The following is a 21,454-nucleotide window of genomic DNA, read 5'->3' as shown; positions in this document are numbered from 1 at the left end:
ACCTGATTGATTCTGTGTGTTTGATGATTCTCGTCAAGATATAAAAACAGAGGGATGAAAAGAAGATTCATGAGGAATTGGGATAACCCTTCACAAAGTGGGGAAGCTACTCTTAAGAGAAGCAGCTACTCGAGTGTCCCTAGATATTAAACAAGGGATCAAAAGCTGACGTCTGAACTAGTTTTTTTGCTTTTAAATCATCAAATATTGATCACACATGTCGTGAACGTATTTCCCGCTTAGGTTTACTTATAATTTTGGGTTTTTGTTATCTTTCTTTTATAGTCAGGTTCCAAGAAATTTAGTGGTGATGTATTTAAAATATATGCCACACCGTGGCCTATTCAGACGTTGTTTTATGAATCTAAGTGACCCCACAGAAAAACAAATGATTAATTGTGGAAGGGTTTTCTGATATGAGGGAGAATGCTTTCGTGGTAGGCATTAACAGAGGGCCTACCTTGAAATGATTAGTTTAACATATCAATGGAGCTCACTCTTTTTAGTTGGCGTGTAATGAAGAAGCACTTTAATTAAAATATTTTTTTTCAAGATATATGAAGCGTCTATCATGCTTCTTGTGTCATTTAATTAAAATATCAGAGTCTGTGATTTTCAAATTGAATCACCCTTATCGGGATTAATTTTGTAAGATTTGTTTAGAGGTTGAACTGTAGCAAATTAGCAATTGTGCCAGTACTAATTGAGTTGAGGCTGAAGACTCACAAATTGAGGTGATTGGAAGGGATTTGGTTTCACATAATTTTATAAAATGCTTCACTGCAACGTATCCAAGGAGAAATCTATTACTACCTCCGGTCCTAATTATAAGACCCAGTTGACTAATTTGAGGAGATTAAGAAAGTAAGTTAAGTTAGTTATTTGTAACAAATAAGTGTTGTCGTTCCTAAAATATCCTTGCTAATTAAGCGTGTTGGTTAGAACTATAATTATTAGAAGGACTATCTTGGGAAAAAATACATAAATATGAGAGACAAAATGGATTGGGGTTTTATAATTAGGACCAAACTAAAAGTCAAACGGGGTCTTATATTAAGGACCGGAGGTAGTATAAGTAAGATAAAAATATGAAAACAATATCTAAGCTTTTCATCTTGGTAAAATGAATATTTGAACTTTGGAGACATCCAATTATCCAAACACAATCCCCTGGCTGCTTTTGATCCTCAGCAATTTGAAACTTGAGACGTCCCAAGCATATTAATGTGACTAAGTTGTGAATTTCCATTCTCCTTGTATTTCCTGATATAGGAGATTAGATTCCCCCCAAGATTACAATCTCTAATACTTAATATAAAAATTCACTTAACATTTAATTTGGTCTTAAATAATAAGATTACAATTTACCTTGTTTCTCATGTTTATCTAATTTTTTTTAAAATAGTTCTTATAATAGTTATACATGTTAAAAGTTTTATTAAATTATAATTCTAGCTATGATTAGAAATGAAATGCTAAGAAACACAACACTTAATTATTATAAATAACTATCTTAACAAATTTTTTTAATTTATTCAAATTAATTAATTAACTCTTATATTAAGGATTAGGAGTGATATTCTTTAGCTTTTGTAGTTTGTATCATTAGAGTTATTAGTCACTGAAATTTCTTTTTTTTTTTTTTTTGAGCAAACATTAGTCACTGAAACTTAAAACTGTACGTTAACGGAGTTAAATTTCTTTGGTGGAGCAAACAACTGGATGATATTCTCCTTTTGCCTCCTTCCACCGCAACGCCATCTCTCTCCTCTCTCGTTCGCTCATTCATTTTCTCCTTCCCCACCACCAACACTGAGAATTTAGTTTGGATATGAATGGAAGAATTTTCTTGATTCGACCTGCTCCATTGAAGCAATCCCCATTCAAAAGTCTTGCTGAGTCACTCAAACAATAAATTTAAGATGATATAAAATGAAGTTGATAATTTTATAATGCTGTTTTAACAAAGCATATCCATTCACTATTACATTCATACAGGCATGCTCCTCCGGTTCTAGATATAAGACATAAGGGTTTTATATTTAGTACCGGAGGAGTATTGATTTGGAATGAAAATGAAAACTTGGCACAGCGAGCAGCTGCTCTGTTCTCGGTATTGAAAGACCAAATTTCTTCATGTCCAGATCTTTTGGGGTCATCTCCGGCGGAAGCTCCCGCCGGAGACAATTGATCAACTGAGCGACCACCAGCTTCACCGTGCACAGCTCCAACTGCATCTCTGGACACCCTCTCCGACCAGTCCCGAACGGCATGGACATCAGACTATCTCGTCCTCGAAAATCTACCTCCGTCTCCAAAAACCTCTCCGACCGAAACTCCTCCGCCTTAGGATTTCGTCCCAATGCCCGCATGTTCACTATGATCAGAGAAGTCGAATTTAAGGATGGCTTTTAATGTTGGGGAAGGAACGGTGAGCCATTTTAATGGTGGGGAAGGAGAAGATGCAGGAACAAGTGAACGAGAGAGGAGAGAGATGGCGTTAGGGTGGAAGGAGGCAGAAGGAAAATATTCTAGCTGCGTGCTTTCTAACGAAAATTTAACCGTCAGTTCTCATCAAGGGCAAAAAGTTAGGGAATTCAATATTGGGGGGGTGGGGGTGGGACAAATCAAGGGCCTAATTCAAAATCGAAAGAAATTCGAAGATCTCCACATTAATTTGCCCCTGATAATTTATAGGTTTTCTCAGAGGTTGCGTCCGCCTTTCCCCAAGATTTAAATTCTATTAAAATAAAATATGCGGAGCAATATTAGAGTAACGAAAAAAAATAATTAAAAAACGTCCATGGTTTGCTTTTTTTTTTTTTTTTTGCCAACGTCCATGGTTTGCTTTTTATCAAGTATGAACTGTCCACCAAAGGATAATAAGCGCATTCAATTACAACATGCACGTAACGATATTATAATAGACCAAAAGTACTAGATAATAAAATAAGAGACTCAGTTATACAACTTAATATTATTTTATTATCAGATGGACTTCATTTTGTTTGATTTAATTTTTTTTTTTATTAGACAGCAAATATTTAAGAAATTTTTCTACCTCCATTTTCTTTTCATTTTAAATTTAGACACATCACCACTAACGAAAAGTCACTCAACCATCATGAATCTCTATCAAGATACTAAAGGCAAAAACTAGAACCCTGTTAAGTGCTAACAAATAACATCATACTTTTAAATGGAGAGTGCTATACTTGGTGAAAGATTTGGTAAATAAATCATATTTACAACTTACAAGCTTGAAGTTGAAACCAGAAATTATGTTTCAAATGTCCCAGTCCTGGCACCAATGCATGAGTAAATAGCTCTAGAGCTTACTCTTCACTCTGTGCAGAGCAATACTACATTAGAACATCCCACTTTTTCGTGTGGCAATATGAATTTGAATAAATCCAAAGCCTCTTCTATATCCCTTAAGCTGCTTATTTTACTTTAAAAGAGGAGTGTTTTCGCCACTTGATTCTGAACTTCTCACGCCAGCATCGTCAATATCTCTGGCTTTGCCCCATAACACAGAATAGAACCCAACAACTATTACAATAGCACCAACCAAACTGCATTGGAATTCAAAAAATACTGTCTTAGAGACAATATCCTCAGCAACACAACCAAACACCAGGAAAATATTTTCTACACACACACACGCACACAGAGAGAGAGAGAGCCTACCTTCCAAGATAGAATGAATCTCCAAGGAAGATGACACCTGCAATCACTGAGATAACAATGCCCAAGGGCTTGAACATAGAGACAAAAACAGGTCCTGTCTGGTGGAGGCACCATATAGTAACACCAACTTGAAATGCAGAACCAAAAACCCCCTGCAACATGTTCACGAGGTTTAAGGCTTTTTAAAGGGAATGAGTCAGTTATCATTGCTAGTAACATTTAGAGTCATTTATAGTTAAATTACCGAGTATAAAACTGCAAGCAATCTCAACATGGGCTGTAAGCTCCATGCACTTGCATCTCTTTCCAGAAACAAGCAGGTTGCGCCGGATAGAATGGCCACAAAGAAACAATAAAAGAATACTATAATCAACTCTGCCGGATATTTCTTTACAATTTTAGCCTGCAAAATCATAAATTGTGGTTAAGAGTTTTTAGAAACCACTGATCATGAAAACTTCATTAATCCATAATGATTTTACCTGCATGATGATGTATGCTGAAGCCATCACACAATCTGCCGCAAGAAATAGTCCTCCAAGCATGAAATTAGACTCTTGCGAGAAAAGTTGCAGTCGAGAGGAGCTTGCAGGAGATGGCCTAGCCAGAAGTGGAGGGCCTTTGTATAGAGTTGCAACAAATGCACCAGCAATTGATACTACGGTTCCTAGTGATTTAGCAACGCTACTATAGCTTCTCCAATCTAACCTCTCCATCCTGAAACCACCAAGTTCAATCAGTTCAGTTTAGCTAAATGAATTGCTTTAAATGACTGATTGAAAACACAACTATATCATCCTTTGCTCTACAATTGATTTTAAGCGCATATTGGACTATATGATTTCTGAAGCTATTTTGCTGTGCGTGCTTATATATGTAACTTGAAAACCAGCGAAGCTCATTTTTATCTTATAAGCAATTGAATAAAGGGCTGTTACAGTACACTTCTCTTCAAAAAAGTTTCTGTCTGAACAACAACTATGTTATTCAAACTCATTTCAAAAGCAAGGCAAGCTTTCAAGAAGATTCAACGAATTTTGTGCGTAGTAGCCACAAGGTGGCCACTAGTATAAGTAATTTATTAGCAAGCCTTGCAAAACTGTACACGGGCTTGCAGTCTATGCAAGTTGTGAGTGTCAACATATAAGAGTAACAAATTACCCCAGTGAAAGTGGCAGGAGTGTAAAACCATATATCATAACTGATTAACGCAAGAGAATCATTTATCCTATGAGAAAAATATAGAAAATGATGCTGCATTATTTAGATGATAAACCAGTGGACAATAGCGAATTGGCATGCCTTAATCAAAAGACAAGCACAACCATTTTAGAGATCTTTAAAATCCACATTTTGCTATTTTCAACAGCCATGAACCTTGTCAGTTCACCAGCGCACACAAGATCAATATGGTCCTATTTTCTCATGCCTCGGTTTGAGGCAGCATGCATCAGCTAGGAATAACAATATAAAAACAGCAATAAAAAATACAAAACCAGAATTTTCAAAAGCATGAAGGAGACGACTAACCCAAAAGCAACAGCAAGGATGAATGTAAAACCAGGGACAAGGTTGAGCAAGGCCGAGCTGAGCGTAGCAGAGCTGTAGTAAATCCCAGCATACCCAAATACCTGCGCCAAATAGCTGGGACCAAAAAGAAATACTGGTTTCAGAGCCCACAAAATGACATGCCTCAGAAATTAGAAATCAAAACTGCGACCAAAATTTACCACATTTGAAGTTCGATATTCATATGGAATAAAGCTGGAATCAAATTACCCGAGCAACCCGAGTGAGAAGAAACCACAGAGAGTAGAAATTGTGATTGGGGGACGCTCAGATCTGCTGAAAATAAGAATCAAAATTTACCACATGTGAAGTCTTGAAATAGTGAGGTTCAATTCTGCAATATCCAATATAACAAACATGATGGGTATGAGAAGAAAGAAAAGGTACCTGTGGAGGAGCAAGGAAGAAGGAAGCAGAAGGAGGGCAGCGAGGGAGTTGGAGAAGAAGACGAAAACAAGGCTGCTCATACCTTGAGACATGACTATTTTGCTGACAATGATTAAGCCAACCTGCGCACACTCCGCCATCACCATTCCCAGAAATGGCAGAACGACCATCCCCATTCTCGTTAACTCTGAGTCGTAATGGAACCAGAACTCAATTCCGGGATGTGGTTCATTCCAAAGGCTTGTGAAACTTGCAAGTCAACTTCCCATCCATCATCCCTATCTTCCTTGCCTACCCTTATCGTCCAGATTCAGACGACGACCGCTGCGCTCTATAACTGTCGTGTTCGTATTGCAGTTTGATTACCCCTCATGTAAACTTAAATAAATAGATATACATATATTACGTTAACATTAATATTCAAGAATTAGATGTGATCATGTGAGGATGAGAATCTCTGGATAACTGGATCCTTTGAATTTGAAATATCTTCATTTTTTTAAATTCTAATTAAATAGAGAGAGAAAATAAATTATAAATTCTTTAAAATTTTGTGAAGAGATCATGAGTGTTTCTTTAAGTTCTTTAATTTCATAAATAAAAAAAACGTGAGAAGGAGGTTTTCCTACCGTTTTGGCATGTTTTCTAGCAAAGTTTGTGTGGCAGCAAACTGTGATATTTTAATAATCATGGGGGTGTTTGGGATTGTACAAAAGAAAACACTTTTTTGTAAAACGAGACAAACTCCTCCACATATTTATTTCGTATACCATAAAAGCACTTTTAAAATTATAGTTTGGTTTCTATCCAAACACCCTTATAGTGTGCCATACGTCTGAATGTTTTTCTTATGCATGTACAGTCAGCAAGTATGATGCATTTTTTAATATTAAAACTTGTTAAATCATTGAATTGATAATTTTGAATAAAACTTAGAAAATTAAATTAATTGCTAATGATCTTATAGCCTAATCACATGAGAATTTCTTTGTAAGAGAGATGTCACAGATAAAAGACTAATTATAACTTGAAGTCTTGAACTATACAAACCAACAAAAAAAGAAGAAGAAGAAGTTGCGCGTATGCTAACTATACCTCCATTAATGATGAAAAATATAATAACAGTTCATATTGATATTTCACTTTCACACGCACTGGTTCTGTAGAAGAGGCACTGCATTAGAAGAAGAAGACACAGAGCTACAGATTACTTTTGTCTGAAAAGCCATCTTTTCCTGTTGAGCCTGACCCCATAAAACGCCATAAAACCCAATAGTTATCACTCCACCCCCTATCACGCTGCGTCATCAAAAGGAAATTAAATACAAAAATAGATCAGTTATCCATCATCATTTTATAATTACGCTGTAAATCATGAAAAATTATCCGCTAGCGGAATAAGGCTTGTTATCCGCGGCACTAACAAGTCTAAAAAATATTCATCTTTTTTTACCAATTTGATTTGTCAATGCAATTCGATTCGTAAATATATTCAAGTTTGGCTAATAAACATAAATCGGTCAATTTCACTTTTGAATGACGCAATTCAATTTATAAATATAATTTTTTAAAGCATATATATACATACATATATATATAATTTTGATACCTAAAACTCTTCACACGTACCTGCCAAGAGAGAGAGATTCGCCGAGAAACACAAGTCCCATGGCCAGTGCGATGACCATTCCTAAAGGAATAAACATGGCCACGTACACGGGTCCCTTCTTTCCGCATGCCCATATATTTGTCAAGCTTCTCATTGATACCACAATAATCCCCTATATATGTACACATATATTATATATCACTAATTGATCAGTACTATATGCGATACTCCTTCGTCACATCAAAAACAGATGCTAATTGGGATTCTTGATAGAAGAGTTTTAGAGTTAGATTTTATCCTAAGCATGACATATCAATTCACTTAGTCTCTTATATTTTTTTTTCCTAACCTGATTTACCAAACCTATAAATCGATATATAATCTAATAATGTTAAACAAAAGTATTTTAGAGACACCACGTCATACTACTTCCGATCCTTAATATAAAAGCTAGTTAACTAATTTGAGTAGATTAACACTATGTTTGGTACGAGATTTTCAAAGGGGAGGAGAGGGAAGTTGCTCTCTTTCCCTTGTTTGGCTGGTGCAATTTTTTAGGAGGGGAGGGGAGTTGGTTAAGATATTTTTTAAAGAGGGGAGGGGCTCTTCTCCCCTCATCTTCCCTTCTAGCTTTCCCTCCAAAAGTGGGGTTTTTTGGAGGAGAAATAAAAGATAATATTTTAATTCCTCATATACCCTTTTGATTTGTTAACCCTTAATCAGTCGTAAATATTTCTACATAAGAGAGTTCTTTTGAGCATCTAGCAAAAGGTTGTTGAGATGATTGTCTCCAAAATTACTAAGCATTTATAAACCTTTTTTTCTCTCCTCTCCTTCTAACTCCAAGAAGCCGTCAGTATTTTCTTTCACCTTCAATGTCTTTTCTCTGATTGAAATCTATCACTCATGACTTTTTATCTTGATATTCTATTAGTGTGTGACTATGTCTTGTAAATCAAAATTAGTGAATTACATTATATATATATATATAGTTATATCTTAACAAAATAAAAAAGTGAGAAAATTCATTTAAATTTTATGAGGTTAAAATAGTCAATTTTCTATTAGAACAAAATAAGGTATTATTAAAATTCCTCCCTCCCCTCCAATCAATCCAAACAGAAGATCATTAAAATCCCCTCCCTCCCCTCCCCTCCCTCCCTCCCCTCCCCTCCCCTTTGTAACTACCCTCCCTTTCCTCCCCTCTCTTCCCTTGATTAAAATCCCTCTCCTCCTTTTCCCTCCATCAAGCCAAACACAGCGTAAGAAAACTCGCTAAATTATATTATGTTCGGTATGGGAGTTTTGAAAGGGAGGGGAGGGAAGCTGCTTCCCTCCCTTCGTTTGGCTAGTACATTTTTTAAGAAAGGGAGGGGAGTTACTTCCCTCTTTTTGTTTGGTTGGGATATTTTTTAAAGAGGGGAGGAGTTCTTCTCCCCCTTTTTTTTCCTTCTAGTCTCCTCTTTAAAAGTAGGGTTTTTGAGAGAGGAGATGAGAAATAAAATTTTAAGTTTTAAAATTACCCTAATTAAAATAATTTAATTCCTCATATTCCCTTTTAATTTGTTAACTCCTAATTAGTTATAAACATTTTCTATGCAAAAGAGTTCCCTTAAATATCTACTAAGAAGCCGTTGAGATAGCTGTCTCCAAAGTTGTGAACGTTATTGGACCTTTTCTTCTAATTTTATTGTTTTATGCCATATTTTCTTTCACCTCCAATACCTCTTCTCTAATTGAAACCTATCACTTACAGCTCCTTATATTGATATTCTATATGTGTGTGATGGTGTTTTGTAAGTCAAAATTAGAAATTGCATTATATATATGTATATCTTAATAAAATAAAATGTGAGGAAATTCATTTAAATTTCATAGACTTCGTTATTTTAGAAGGTTTAGCCAATTCCCATTGGGAACCATAAAACAGCTAACGCCCTATCTTCTACTCCATACTATGAGCTAGAGGCAATAAAATTGTAATTGTAACGCACCATTCAGTCCAACCCCAATCTCCTTTCATCTTTGAAGATGCTTTCTTCATTGGTTAAGAAAATCAATTTCTTATTAGAACAAAATAAGTTATCATCAAAATTCCTCCCCTTTCTTCTCTTCCAAACAAGGGATCCTTAAAATCCCTTCCCTCGCTTCCCCTTCTCTACCCTCCTATTTGTAGCTACGCTCTTCTTTTCTCCCCTCCCTTTTCCTTAATTAAAATCTCTCCCATTCCCTTCTTTTTATCAAGCCAAACACATCATTGGTAATTTGTAACAAATAGGTGTTGTTTTTCCTAAAATATCTTTGCTGATCAAGTATATTGACCAAAACTATCATTATTACAAGAACAGTCTTAGAAAAATAAATAAATATAGAGACAAAGTGAATTAGAATCTTATATTAAGATCAAAATAAAAGTCAAATGATCTCTTATATTAAGGATTAAGCTGCAAATTGCCTTAGAAATTTTTGCTCAAGAGCAATGTTGTTTAGGAAGTTGTTTTGGGTTAAAGGTTGTCCCCAAGTATTATAGTGGAGAAATGTTATCCCTTACTGATAAATTTTAACGATCAATGTTAGTTTTTTAACAGTCAGAGGTAATATTGTTATGAATTTAAACTTTTAAAGTGACACCAAACTGGGGGAAAAAAATTTCAAGTACCTTGCGCTCATGAATGAAATTAAAACTTCCCATACAAATTTGAACTTAATCCTTGTTATAATTAGTTAATTTATATCTAACTCCTTTAATATATTCAAATTAATTAATTAAGTAGCTTTTAAAGTAATAAACAATCACATCAGATTTTACAAGTTTACGTCAAGACTCTGAAAAAAATATGTATGTAGTGTTTGGTTGTGGCATGCTTACAGAGTATAATATAGCAGCCAACTCCATATCAGCGCGAAGAGTCCATGCTTGAGCATTATCTCCCTCAGCAATAAGAGAAACCATGGCGGATAACATCGCCACGAAGCCGCATGATATGGTTGCTATCATCATAACCTCAGGGTACTCCTTCATTATCCATGTCTGCATTTATCAAGCTAAGTGCGTTTTAATTTTCAATCAAATCAGAGTTTGATGAAAGGCACAAATCTTTTCAAAGTGGTGGATGCACCTAGTAAAGCGTAATTATAAGCAATAATTATGGAAGGGTAACAATGAAAGCAGTCCCACATGACGAGATTGGGAAAGAAAATTGCAGCTAGCAACCAAAAAATGAAGAACCAAGGACTTAACCCTACCTTGACGTTAAACACGACTGAAAGACAAAAGCTGCCGAGTGCAAGGAGAACGCCCCCTAGAAGCCACTCATCTTGTGGCAAGACGATTGCCTTAGCGTCTTCCAGATTGGAATCTCCACTATTTGCCTCCCCTCGGTACAGGGTCACCATTAACGCTCCTGTAATGGACAACACTGTCCCTATACACTTTGCATGACTGCTCACTTGCCTCATCTCCACTTTTTCATATCTGCAAATAACATAGTCTACCAAACATCTCAATCCAGGTTTCACCCCATTCACTGCACAATAATAAAATTATCTGATATATATCCACAGCTTTTGGATTCTTTGCGTTCATACAAACATAAACTTAAGAACTTATGCTTAAATAATGGTCGTGGCCAGTGAAAGAAACTGCGGCCAAAAGGATGCGGGGTATGATACCTGAAAATGATGGCAAGAAGGAAGGTAAAAGCTGGGGAGAGGTCACCCATGACTGAAGAAAGAACAGGAGAGCTATATCCAATACCGACATATACCATTGTCTGCGCTGCACAACTACCACAAATTCCACTGTTAATCCATTAAGTTTCTCTACAATAATTTCACACATAAACATCAGAATTAAGATTGATATACAAATAAGTAATCAAAACAGAGCCTTTTTCTTCATAAAGGATAATATATATACATGAGCAAGCTGAGAAGAAATATTCTGCAGATGATTGAGAAGGTGATGGGGGGAGAAGGTCGGTTTCTATAATAAAAGAAGGAAGATGGAAGAAGAAGAGAGAAAGCCACGGCGTTTGAATAGACAACGAAAACATAGTCGCTCATCCCTTCGTCGGTGGCTGCTTTGATCAGAGTGTTCAGTCCTACTTCATTCACCTGAACTGCCACCATTAATATTGTTACTTTCAGATCCTCCATTGATCCTCTCCTCTGTTTTTCTCCGTCCCTTCCTCTGCTTCGCTTTCCTGCGTATTGTGCTCTTTCTTTCTACTTTCACACTCTCCCTTTATTTTTTCCGGACTACTCTATCCATCCACTTTGCCCGTTTTCAACGATGGAATCATTTATTCGACATACTTTTTAATGCACTGACATTGTCTGCTTCTTCATGATTCTCTTTGTGATAAATAAATGAATAAAATACACCGCATTAGGACATGCATCCAGTCGTAAGAAGCACTTAAGAAATACCTATAGATCATCTATTAACAAAATTCTCGCGTTAGCAATAAGCTTCAAATTTATGATTTTGTGAATAAATTATATATAAATAAATTATTGTAAAAATATCATGTTGAAACGGATTGAAACTTATTTGAATTATATATTAAAAAGTAAGTTTATATATAAAATAACTAAAAAATTGTTATAAAAATAAAAAGAATTAATGCATCATTAAAAAATTTATAAACACAAAAAAGGATATATTTAATGAACAAAAAATATAAACATATGTAAATATAAAATTTATAAAATAATATTAAAAAAAAAAAAATAAAAACATATTTAAAAATTTATTCTACCTTTTTTTCATGACTGAAATATAAGTATCGGTAAACATAATTTATAAAATAATATTAAAAATTTAAAATATTAACATATTACTCCCTCCATCTCTTTTTATAAGTAATAACTAACTACCATCTCCTCTTGTCCTTAAATATAAGCAATATTTGCAAGTTATTTTAAATTTTTGTAGCAAATTTTTTGTTTTGTTCCCATTAAATTTTTAGTTAATACTCAAAACATCATCTTTCTCTATTACACATTTTCTCTTTTTTATAATTATCTTTATTATAATAATTTTTGAATTCTCTTTTCTCATACTTTCCCTATAAATAAAGGTATTTTTGCGCAAAAATTTTTTATTTCTATTTTTTATTATTTTTAATTAATTTTTTGATTTACATAATGAGATTTAAGGTTGTTTTACAAAAAAAAAACATAGAGGGAGTAAAGAGTTATTCTACTTTTTTTTTTTTGGGAAAATGGCATTAAGGTCCCACACAAGCATAAATACAACAAAAAAATCCCATGAAATCTCATAATATTTCTGAAGTACCAAAGGGACTTGTGTGCAATTTTCAGAATCATCAAATGACACTCTTGCCCTAACTATCCTCTTGCCCTAACTATCATAAACAAAGACGGTGGGTGAGGAGTTTCCCGATCAATATGGTTGAGAGAGAAGACATTGGGAAAGAGGGAAGGAGCCATTAATGATGAAGTATCTTCTCCATTACCATTATTGAACTCCAAAGAGCTTCCATGTGAATCTCCATAGATCTTCAGGTATGGAACTTTCTTTCCTCTCCTCTCCTACCTTTCTTGACAGATTGTGTATTTGTTTGGGAATGAGAAATCAGAAAATCGTTTTTGCCTTTGGTACTGCAAAGCTTTTGTTTTTGGTCTAGGATTCACAAGTTAATCAATAGAGAAGCTGTGTTTTTTGTTGGTGTGTGTTGGTGATTTAGGTTGGGTGTGTAAGATGATCATGGGTGCCCTGTTTTTGGGTTGCTTGTGGGTGGTTTTGCTCTGTTCTGACATTAGTTTAGTGGCAAAGGAAGATGAAGATGAAGGTTAGTGTGGGTAGAAACCCTTAGCATGAAATGAGATATTGTGTTGTCAATCAGGCCGCGATAATTGTCAATGTGTGCCGCAACACTTGTCAATATAGCGCCTTGACTTGTCAATGACAGTTGCGTGATTCTTGATGTAGGTTTAAATTACTGATGGTGAGTACATCTGTAAATCATCTATATTGCTTTGTTCACATAGGGGGAAAATTTATAAATGATAGAAAAGATGATATGAGATATGTGGGAGGTAGTGTAAGAACAACAAATATAAAGGAGGGCACAAGTTATGAAGAATTGAAGAAGATAATATCATCAGTTGTGTTTGTTCAAAAAAACTTTTGTGGAGTTGGTAGATGATGATGGGGTTAGAACATTTGATAAAGTTCAATGAAGAAAGTGGTATGTGTATATAGAAGAGAATGGAAATAAAGACCACATAGAAGCAACAAGGGATAATACACTGGAGGAACAAGATGTGTAAGTTTAGTTTAACAAAACTGTTAATGTCATTTCTTCGTATGTCAGTTGTTACTGTCTTACTACCAACTTGTCAATGTATGCACCTTAACTTGTCATTTCCTGCAGGATTGATCAATCATTTAGAGGTGTCAATGAATGCTTATATCTCCACCTACCTTATCTGATGTGATTGGAGAGCCACCATCAATTCCTTGCGCTGTTGAAATGATCCCAATACTACACCACAAATAAATTGTCTATATCTTCACCTACCTTATCTGATGTTACTTGTCACTGGATGCTCTATTAGTTGTTAGTGGATGCTGTGTTACTTGTCACTGGATGCTCTGTTAGTTGTCACTGGATACTCTGTTAATTGTTAGTGGATGCTGTGTTACTTGTCATTGGATGCTCTGTCCCTTGTCACTGGATGATGTTAGTTAGTGAGTGGATGTTGTGTTTTTAGTCACTGGATGATGTGTACTTGTCACTAGATGCTGTGTTGTTAGTGAAGCCTTTTGATTATATTTTTTTTACAGATGAACTGTTTCCATACGATGTTGCGTGCTATTAAGCCAGAATTGTTTGCCAATGAGGACAAAATTGACAACGAAGTGAAATGGGCTAAAGTTTATGTGCAAAATGATACGTGACTGTAGTTGTTTTGTTCAATTGTATTATGTTGTTTTTGTTCACAATAACAATTGCATGGTACTAACATATTCAATTTCCTTGGCAGTGATTCATGTGGAGTTCATGTTCTCTCTTTGCTACAAGAGTGAGATGGCACTGTTCGTGATGATGCAGGATATACAATGCTATGATACTCCAATGGTGAACTACAAGAGTTGAAGGTTGGTTGTTTGTGGTGGTTGGTTATCCATCCAAATAATGAACATGGAAGTGAAGTGATGTCGATGTTATCGAACTACAACAAGAGCAAAAAGAGGAGATAGAGTAGTCTATTAATTTTTTGTTTTGTTAGCCATGATATGTGTTGTAAGATGATTGGCAAACAGGTCATTTTGTAACAAACTAATCATATTATGTTTATAATATTATTACCTTTGTCATCACATGTTGTAATACTAATTTCTTAGTTTTATTACATTTTTAATTACATTTTTGTTTTATATGTGCAGAGATATTAAGGGACAGAGTTTTATAAAATGTTCTAATTTAATGACAAGTGATATAAGAATTTCATAACAAATGAATATATGGATATTAATAATTGATATTCAAAATTTTCACCACTAAAGGTGTCTATATAAATAATGTTACAATGCTCCATTGACAAGTCATACTGCGAACATTGACAAAGGACAGTTTCTCATTAACAAGTCACAGTGCTCCATTGACAAGTCATAGTGCAATCATTGACAAGGAATAATGTTGTTACTAACAAGTCACAGTGCTCCATTGACAAGTCATAGTGCAACCATCGACAAGGAAGTGTTCTTACTAACAAGTCACAGTGCTCTATTGACAAGTCATAGTGTGACCATGACAAGGGACAGTGTCTTCACTAACAAGTCACAGTGCTCTATTAACAAGTCATTGTGCCATCATTGAGAAGGAACAGTGTTCTCATTAACAAGACACAGAGCTCCATTGACAAGTCAGTGTGTTACTATTGACAAGTCACAGTGCCACCATTGACAGGGGATAGGAAGAGGTAAGTTTTTGCCACTTCATTAATAATGATTATATATGACAATATAACCAAAATATAATATGACATAGTGATTGAAAATATCATTTGATGGTAAAAAAAGGTTATGTTACTTGAATTCATATTGTTGACAATTTACATCAGCAAATTTATTGACAAGTCATAGTGCAATGATTGACAAGTCATAACAGGTCTAATGACAACGCAGGGTGCAGGTAATGACAACTGAATTGACAGCAGAATCTAACATGCCAATTCATAGTCAACTTTCATTTACACCTTCATATACATGAAACTACACCTATTTCACAACCCATTCAAAAAAAACATAGGGGTTGCATGTAATGTCAAAAAAACCAGTGGTGTGTATCTATTTACAAAAAAATTCCTTCACACCCATTTACAAAATATTCTCTTCACATCCATATACAAAAAATAGCTGACTTCAATATGTTCTCAGTTGGGATTTGGGTTCTTGCATGTCTTGTACAATGTTTTTCGGAGAGCAGTGGCATTTGGAAATATTTGTCCTTCTCCAATAATCAAATCCTTCCATTTTGTAAAATTTATTTGTGGTGTAGGTGTTGGGATCATTTCAACAGCACAAGGAATTGATGGTGGCTCTCCAATCACATCAGATAAGGTAGGTGGAGATATAAACAATTCATTGACACCTCCAAATGATTGATTAATCCTGCAGGAAATGACAAGTTAAGGTGCATACATTGACAAGTTGGTAGTAAGACAGTAACAACTGACATACGAAGAAATGACAATAATAGTTTTGTTAAACTAAACTTACACATTTGTTCCTCTAGTGTATTATCCCTTGTTGCTTCTATGTGGTCTTATTTCCATTCTCTTCTACATACACATGACCACTTTCTTCATTGAACTTTATCAAATGTTCTACCCATCATCATCTATAACTCCACAAAAGTTTTTTTAGCAAATACAACTGAGAATTTCAAAAGAAATGAATTTCTTTCTTTTCCAGCAATTGATGATATTATCTCCTTCAATTCTTCATAACTTGTGCCCTCCTTTACATTTGTTGTTCTTACACTACCTCCCACATATCTCATATCATCTTCTCTATTATTTATAAATTTTCCCCCTATGTGAACAAAGCAAAATAGATGCTTTACAGATGTACTCGTCATCAGGAATTTAAACCTGCATCAAGAATCATGCAACTGTCATTGACAAGTCAAGACGCTATATTGACAAGTGCTGCAGCACACATTGACAACTATCGCGGCTTGATTGACAACACAATATCTCATTTCGTGCTAAGGGTTTCTACCCACACTAACCTTCATCTTCATCTTCCTTTGCACTAAACTAACGTCAGAACAGAGCAAAACCACCCCAAGCAACCCAAAAACAGAGCACCCATGATCATCTTACACACCCATCTTAAATCACCAACACACACTAACTAAAAAACACAGCTTCTCCATTGATTAACTTGTGAATCCTAGACCAAAAACAAAAGCTTTGCAGTACTAAAGGCAAAAACGATTTTCTGATTTCCTATTTCCAAACAAATGCACAATCTGTCAAGAAAGGTAGGAGAGGAGAAGAAAGAAAGTTCCACACCTAAAGATTTGTGGAGATTCACATAGAAGCTCTTTGGAGTTTACTAATAGTAATGGAGAAGATACTTTATCATCAATTGCTCCTTCCCTCTTTCCCAACGTCTTCTCTCTCAACCATATTGATCGGGAAAACTCCTCATCCACCATCTTTGTTTCTGATAGTTAGGGCAAGAGTGTCATTTGATGATTTGAAAATTGCACACAAGTCCCTTTGGGACTTCAAAAAACTTATGAGATTTCAAGGAACCTTTTTGTTGTATTTATACTTGTGTGGGACCTTAATGTCATTTTTCCTTTTTTTTTTCGGTTGTTGCCCAGTACTGTTCTGTGAGGTGAGAAAATTTCTATCTCAACTGACTAACTGCCCGAAGGGAAGGATAAAGGGCAGAGGAGTAAAATTAACACCGCAACGCAACACAGCGAGGCATCAAAAGTCAAGAAAAATTGCTTTGGCTAATCAACGTGGCGTTTGAGACAGAGTGGACATTTTTTGAATAGAAACTATATTTATTACAAAAAAGCAAAATCAAGGTCACAGCAAGAAAGGGAAGCTTATCTTTCATTAAGAAAGATGAAATGTGATTAAAGATACAATAATTTTCTTTATCCTATATGATAACTTGATAAGATGATTAGTCATAAAATTATTTTCTCTATGGTACAGAGTAACTGTAAACTGAGGGCAGCTGACGCAAACAAGTGAAAAGTCATTTTCGCCAACGGCTGATCCAACATAGGCTGTGTTTGGGATTACATTTTGTGACCTAAATGTACATTTTCACCGGCTACTTTTTGGATTTTGAAATTGTTGGATTGACTTCTTTTTGTGATGGACTTCTGGGTCTAGTGAGCTTTTGAGTAGAAGCTATTTTTTTGCGCTTTTGGGGTAGGGGACGGTGAGGTGTGCAGGACAGAAGGAAAAGAAGAAAGAGAAGATATGATACTGGACATGAACAGTTTTTTTTTTGGACATTCACATGTTGTAAAAGTTGAACAATAAATTGAGGATAATATTTTTTTAGTAAATACTGAGCATAAATTATCAAAAAAAAGTAAATAATGAACGTAAATTGGGGGGGGATAAAGTACCATGCCATTTTTCCATTTATTTACTTAATGTTTATTTTTTTTTTGGTTTTTTGTATAAAAAAAAAGATATCTTTTTGTTTTTATTTTATTGCTTAGAACTTACTATTATAATATTATTTAATAAAATTTATGTCTTTTTTAGTCATTTTGTATCTAAACTTATTTTTTTATTATTCATTCAAACAAGTTTCAACTTCTCAAACTAACTTTTCTACAAAAGTTAATACAAAAATAAATAACATCACCCTATCTGACTTTTACCTAATCTGATTTTTGTAAAAATCATATTAAAAAAAGATAACTTCTCCCACCGTTTATCCAAACACACCCATAATAGCTAAGTGAACAAGATGAATTTGACGTTTGGGGCTTTTTTACTAATATACTGCAAACAGTAAAACATATTATCAAAATCCTGCAAAGTGAAAATTATTTACCAGAATACTATACTTAAAATCGTTTATGTAAAGAACGAGTTTAAAGTTGTAAGGAAGTCATTCACGCAAAGATGAATTTTACCTTTGCTATTTATTTCATTGTCTTAACAAGTCTGACACGTACATTATTTTGAATAAAAAAGTAAACTTCATCACGCATACATTGATTTTGCCTTGCTCTCTCCTTTCTCTTCTCTCCTGCCACCGGAATCAAATGGAATATTTGAAAAATTGATGAGTAAGGAATAATTTGAAAAAACACACGGTGATGGCTATTGGGGGGGGAATGATTGATAGAGTTAATGTACAAATTATGGGATGGAGTAAAATAGGAAAATCAAATATACACTGACTTAATTTTTAATGTAAGATCTATTTATCTAATTTAAATAAATTAAAGAAACTAAATTAATTACTTGATTATGAATATGAAAAAGAAGGTAGATAAATGACTTACACTTAGAATCAAAATTTACCCTCAGACTAAATCCTACATTCAAGACAGGAGCCGTATATTATATCAAAAAATGTAAAAGTATTTTTTTCCCAAATGTGAGACTTTTATCTATCTTAATTCTCATATTTATTATTTTTTCTAAATATAAGACCTTTATCTATTTTATTTCTCATGTTCATAATTTTTTTTCTAAATGTAAGATCTTTATCTATCTTATCTTTCATATTTATATCTATCTTAATTCTCGTATTTATCATTTTTTTTCAAATATATAATATTTTTATTTATTTTATTTCTTGTATTTATAATTTTTCCCTAAATGGAAGACCTTTATTTATATTATCTCTTATATTTATAATTTTTTCAAACTAAAACACTTTTACATTTTTTGATATAATATACTCCTCCTGTCTTGAATGTAGGACTTAGTTTGAGGGTAAATTTTGATCCTAAGTGTAAGTCATTTATCTACCTTTTTTCTCATATTCATAATCAAGTAATTAATTATTTAATTTAGTTTCTTTAATTTATTTAAATTAGATAAATAGATCTTATATTAAAAATTAAGTCAGTGTATATTTGATTTTTCTATTTTACTCCATCCCATAATTTGTACATTAACTCTATCAATCATTTTTTTCCTCCCCCAAATAGCCATCACCGTGTGTTTTTTCAAACTATTCCTTACTCATCAATTTTTCAAATATTCCGTTTGATTCCGGTGGCAAGAGAGAAGAGAGAGGAGAGAGGAAGGCAAAATCGATGTATGCGTGATGAAGTTTACTTTTTTATTCAAAATAATGTATGTGTCAAATTTGTTAGGATAATGGGACAAATAACAAAAGTAAAATTCATCTTTGCATGAACGACTTCCTTGCAATCTTAAACTCGTTCTTTACATGAACGATTTTTTAAGTATAGTATTCTGGTAAATAATTTTCATTTTGCAGGATTTTGGTAATATGTTTTACTGTTTGCAGTATATTAGTAAAAAAGCCGACGTTTGGCGAATGGGGCGTCAAAAAAGGAGAGTTTGAATTAAAAATTTTATTAAATTATATTATTTTAGCTATTATTTGTTCTCCTCGGAGTTATATTACGCATATAAAGTGAGCAAGTAGGATGCACATTTTTAGTATTTTAACTTGTTAAGTCTATTTAAATTGAATTGAATTAGTAAATTTGAATAAAACATAGAAAATCACTTTAATTGCTAACAGTCTTATACTCTAATGACATGAGATTGAGGAGTGTCTAGATAACAATCAAACCATGATTTTAGAAATAATTTTATAATATACGAAATAAATATGTAGAGAAATTTGTCTCCATTTACTAAAAAGTATTTTTTAAAAATACTTTTGGAGACATCCAAATACCTTCCGAAAATTCTTTTGTGAAAAAAGGTCACAGGTTTGATCCTATGTATAACCTTATGTTTTTAGTGCCTATTCTTTTAATAAGAAAAAAAAAAGGAAATCAACTAATAAAATTAGTTTTATTTAGCCTCAATGATGAGGTTCCTATATTCCCCTTTTTTTGGGCTGAATTCGCATATTCCCTTTGAGTCCGTTAGATATTATTGGGGGTATGATGCTGACTATACTTCTATTAATGAAAAATATAATAACTGATCATATTAATATTTTTATAATAACTGATCATATTAATATTTTTTCACTTTCACACGCTCTGGTTCTGCAGAAGAGGCTCTGCATTATTACAACAAGAGGAAGAAGATGAAGACACACAGCTACAAATTACCTTTTTTTTGTTACTCAGAGTATTTTCCCACCCGAACAATAAGAGACTAATATCTCGGGGTATTGTCAAGTATCGTAACGGGAACCCCTCCCAATAGTGTTTGTTTCATACACACCATTCTAAGAATCAAACCTAGAATATGGTATTTAAGGTGTTTAAGTTCCTTCGGCTTGGACTTGTTGGTAGCTACAAATTCCTTCTGTCACATAATTTAATGTGTCTAAGTTCCTTCGGCTTGGACTTACGCTTATAGAAAAAAATTTGGTTTGGGTATTCGGTTCGACTAGTAAAAAAAAAATTTTACTAGAAAAATACTGAATTCTACCCTAAAGTCATAATGGAATACATAAGAGCAATAAGGGTCAGAGGCGGACCTAAAAGAAAACCCATAAGGAAATTTTACTAGATTTAGGCTATAGATTTAGTATCATCCTTTATGACCAAAACACGCAAACTTAGGAAACTGAGGAAAGCAATGCTTGATTACCTTTATGTTCATATCAAATGATATAATATTTGTATTCGCTTTATTAATGTTTGTTATATTAAGTTTTTGGTTTCATGCATTATAAACAGACTAAGTGTGTTACTTCATTTAATGAAATTACTTAAATTATTGTTGAATGATTATTTTGTGAATAATATTTGTATGCTTTTTATAAGTGGGAGCTTTTAGAAGATAAAACTTCTAAGAGCCACAATTTTTGAAGTGTTTATATAAAATTCTTGATAGGACATAATGATTATTGCCTGTATCTGTGTGATGAGAGGTACAAACGTATGCTCTTGATCATAGATCTTGCAGTGTCATTACTTTCTTATCAAGGATGACAAAAGTACAAGACATTGTATACTTTGTCGTGCTATATTACTAAAATTTTCTATGGTATGTCTTTTT

General features: G+C 33.8%; 1 protein-coding gene across 1 annotated transcript; it reads right to left on the bottom strand.

Moving 5' to 3' along the window:
* Window positions 1-3,167: 3,167 nt before the first annotated feature.
* Window positions 3,168-11,464, bottom strand: LOC114731860 (uncharacterized). The gene is made up of 13 exons (XM_028919103.1): window positions 11,175-11,464; window positions 10,928-11,041; window positions 10,502-10,730; window positions 10,125-10,286; window positions 7,276-7,427; window positions 6,798-6,945; window positions 5,647-5,903; window positions 5,470-5,535; window positions 5,221-5,334; window positions 4,173-4,407; window positions 3,935-4,093; window positions 3,691-3,842; window positions 3,168-3,575 (listed from the first exon to the last, which is right to left on the bottom strand). Exons 1-13 carry the CDS (start codon window positions 11,411-11,413, stop codon window positions 3,449-3,451), a joined length of 2,154 nt encoding a protein of 717 aa, XP_028774936.1. The 5' UTR covers window positions 11,414-11,464; the 3' UTR covers window positions 3,168-3,448.
* Window positions 11,465-21,454: the final 9,990 nt, after the last annotated feature.

This window comes from Neltuma alba, unplaced genomic scaffold (assembly GCF_004799145.2).
Source record: "Neltuma alba isolate B1F8T4 unplaced genomic scaffold, ASM479914v2 tig00012854_pilon, whole genome shotgun sequence".
Lineage (NCBI taxonomy): Eukaryota > Viridiplantae > Streptophyta > Magnoliopsida > Fabales > Fabaceae > Neltuma > Neltuma alba.
Note: the sequence above shows the minus strand (reverse complement) of the source record. Positions and strands in the feature narration are given on the sequence as shown.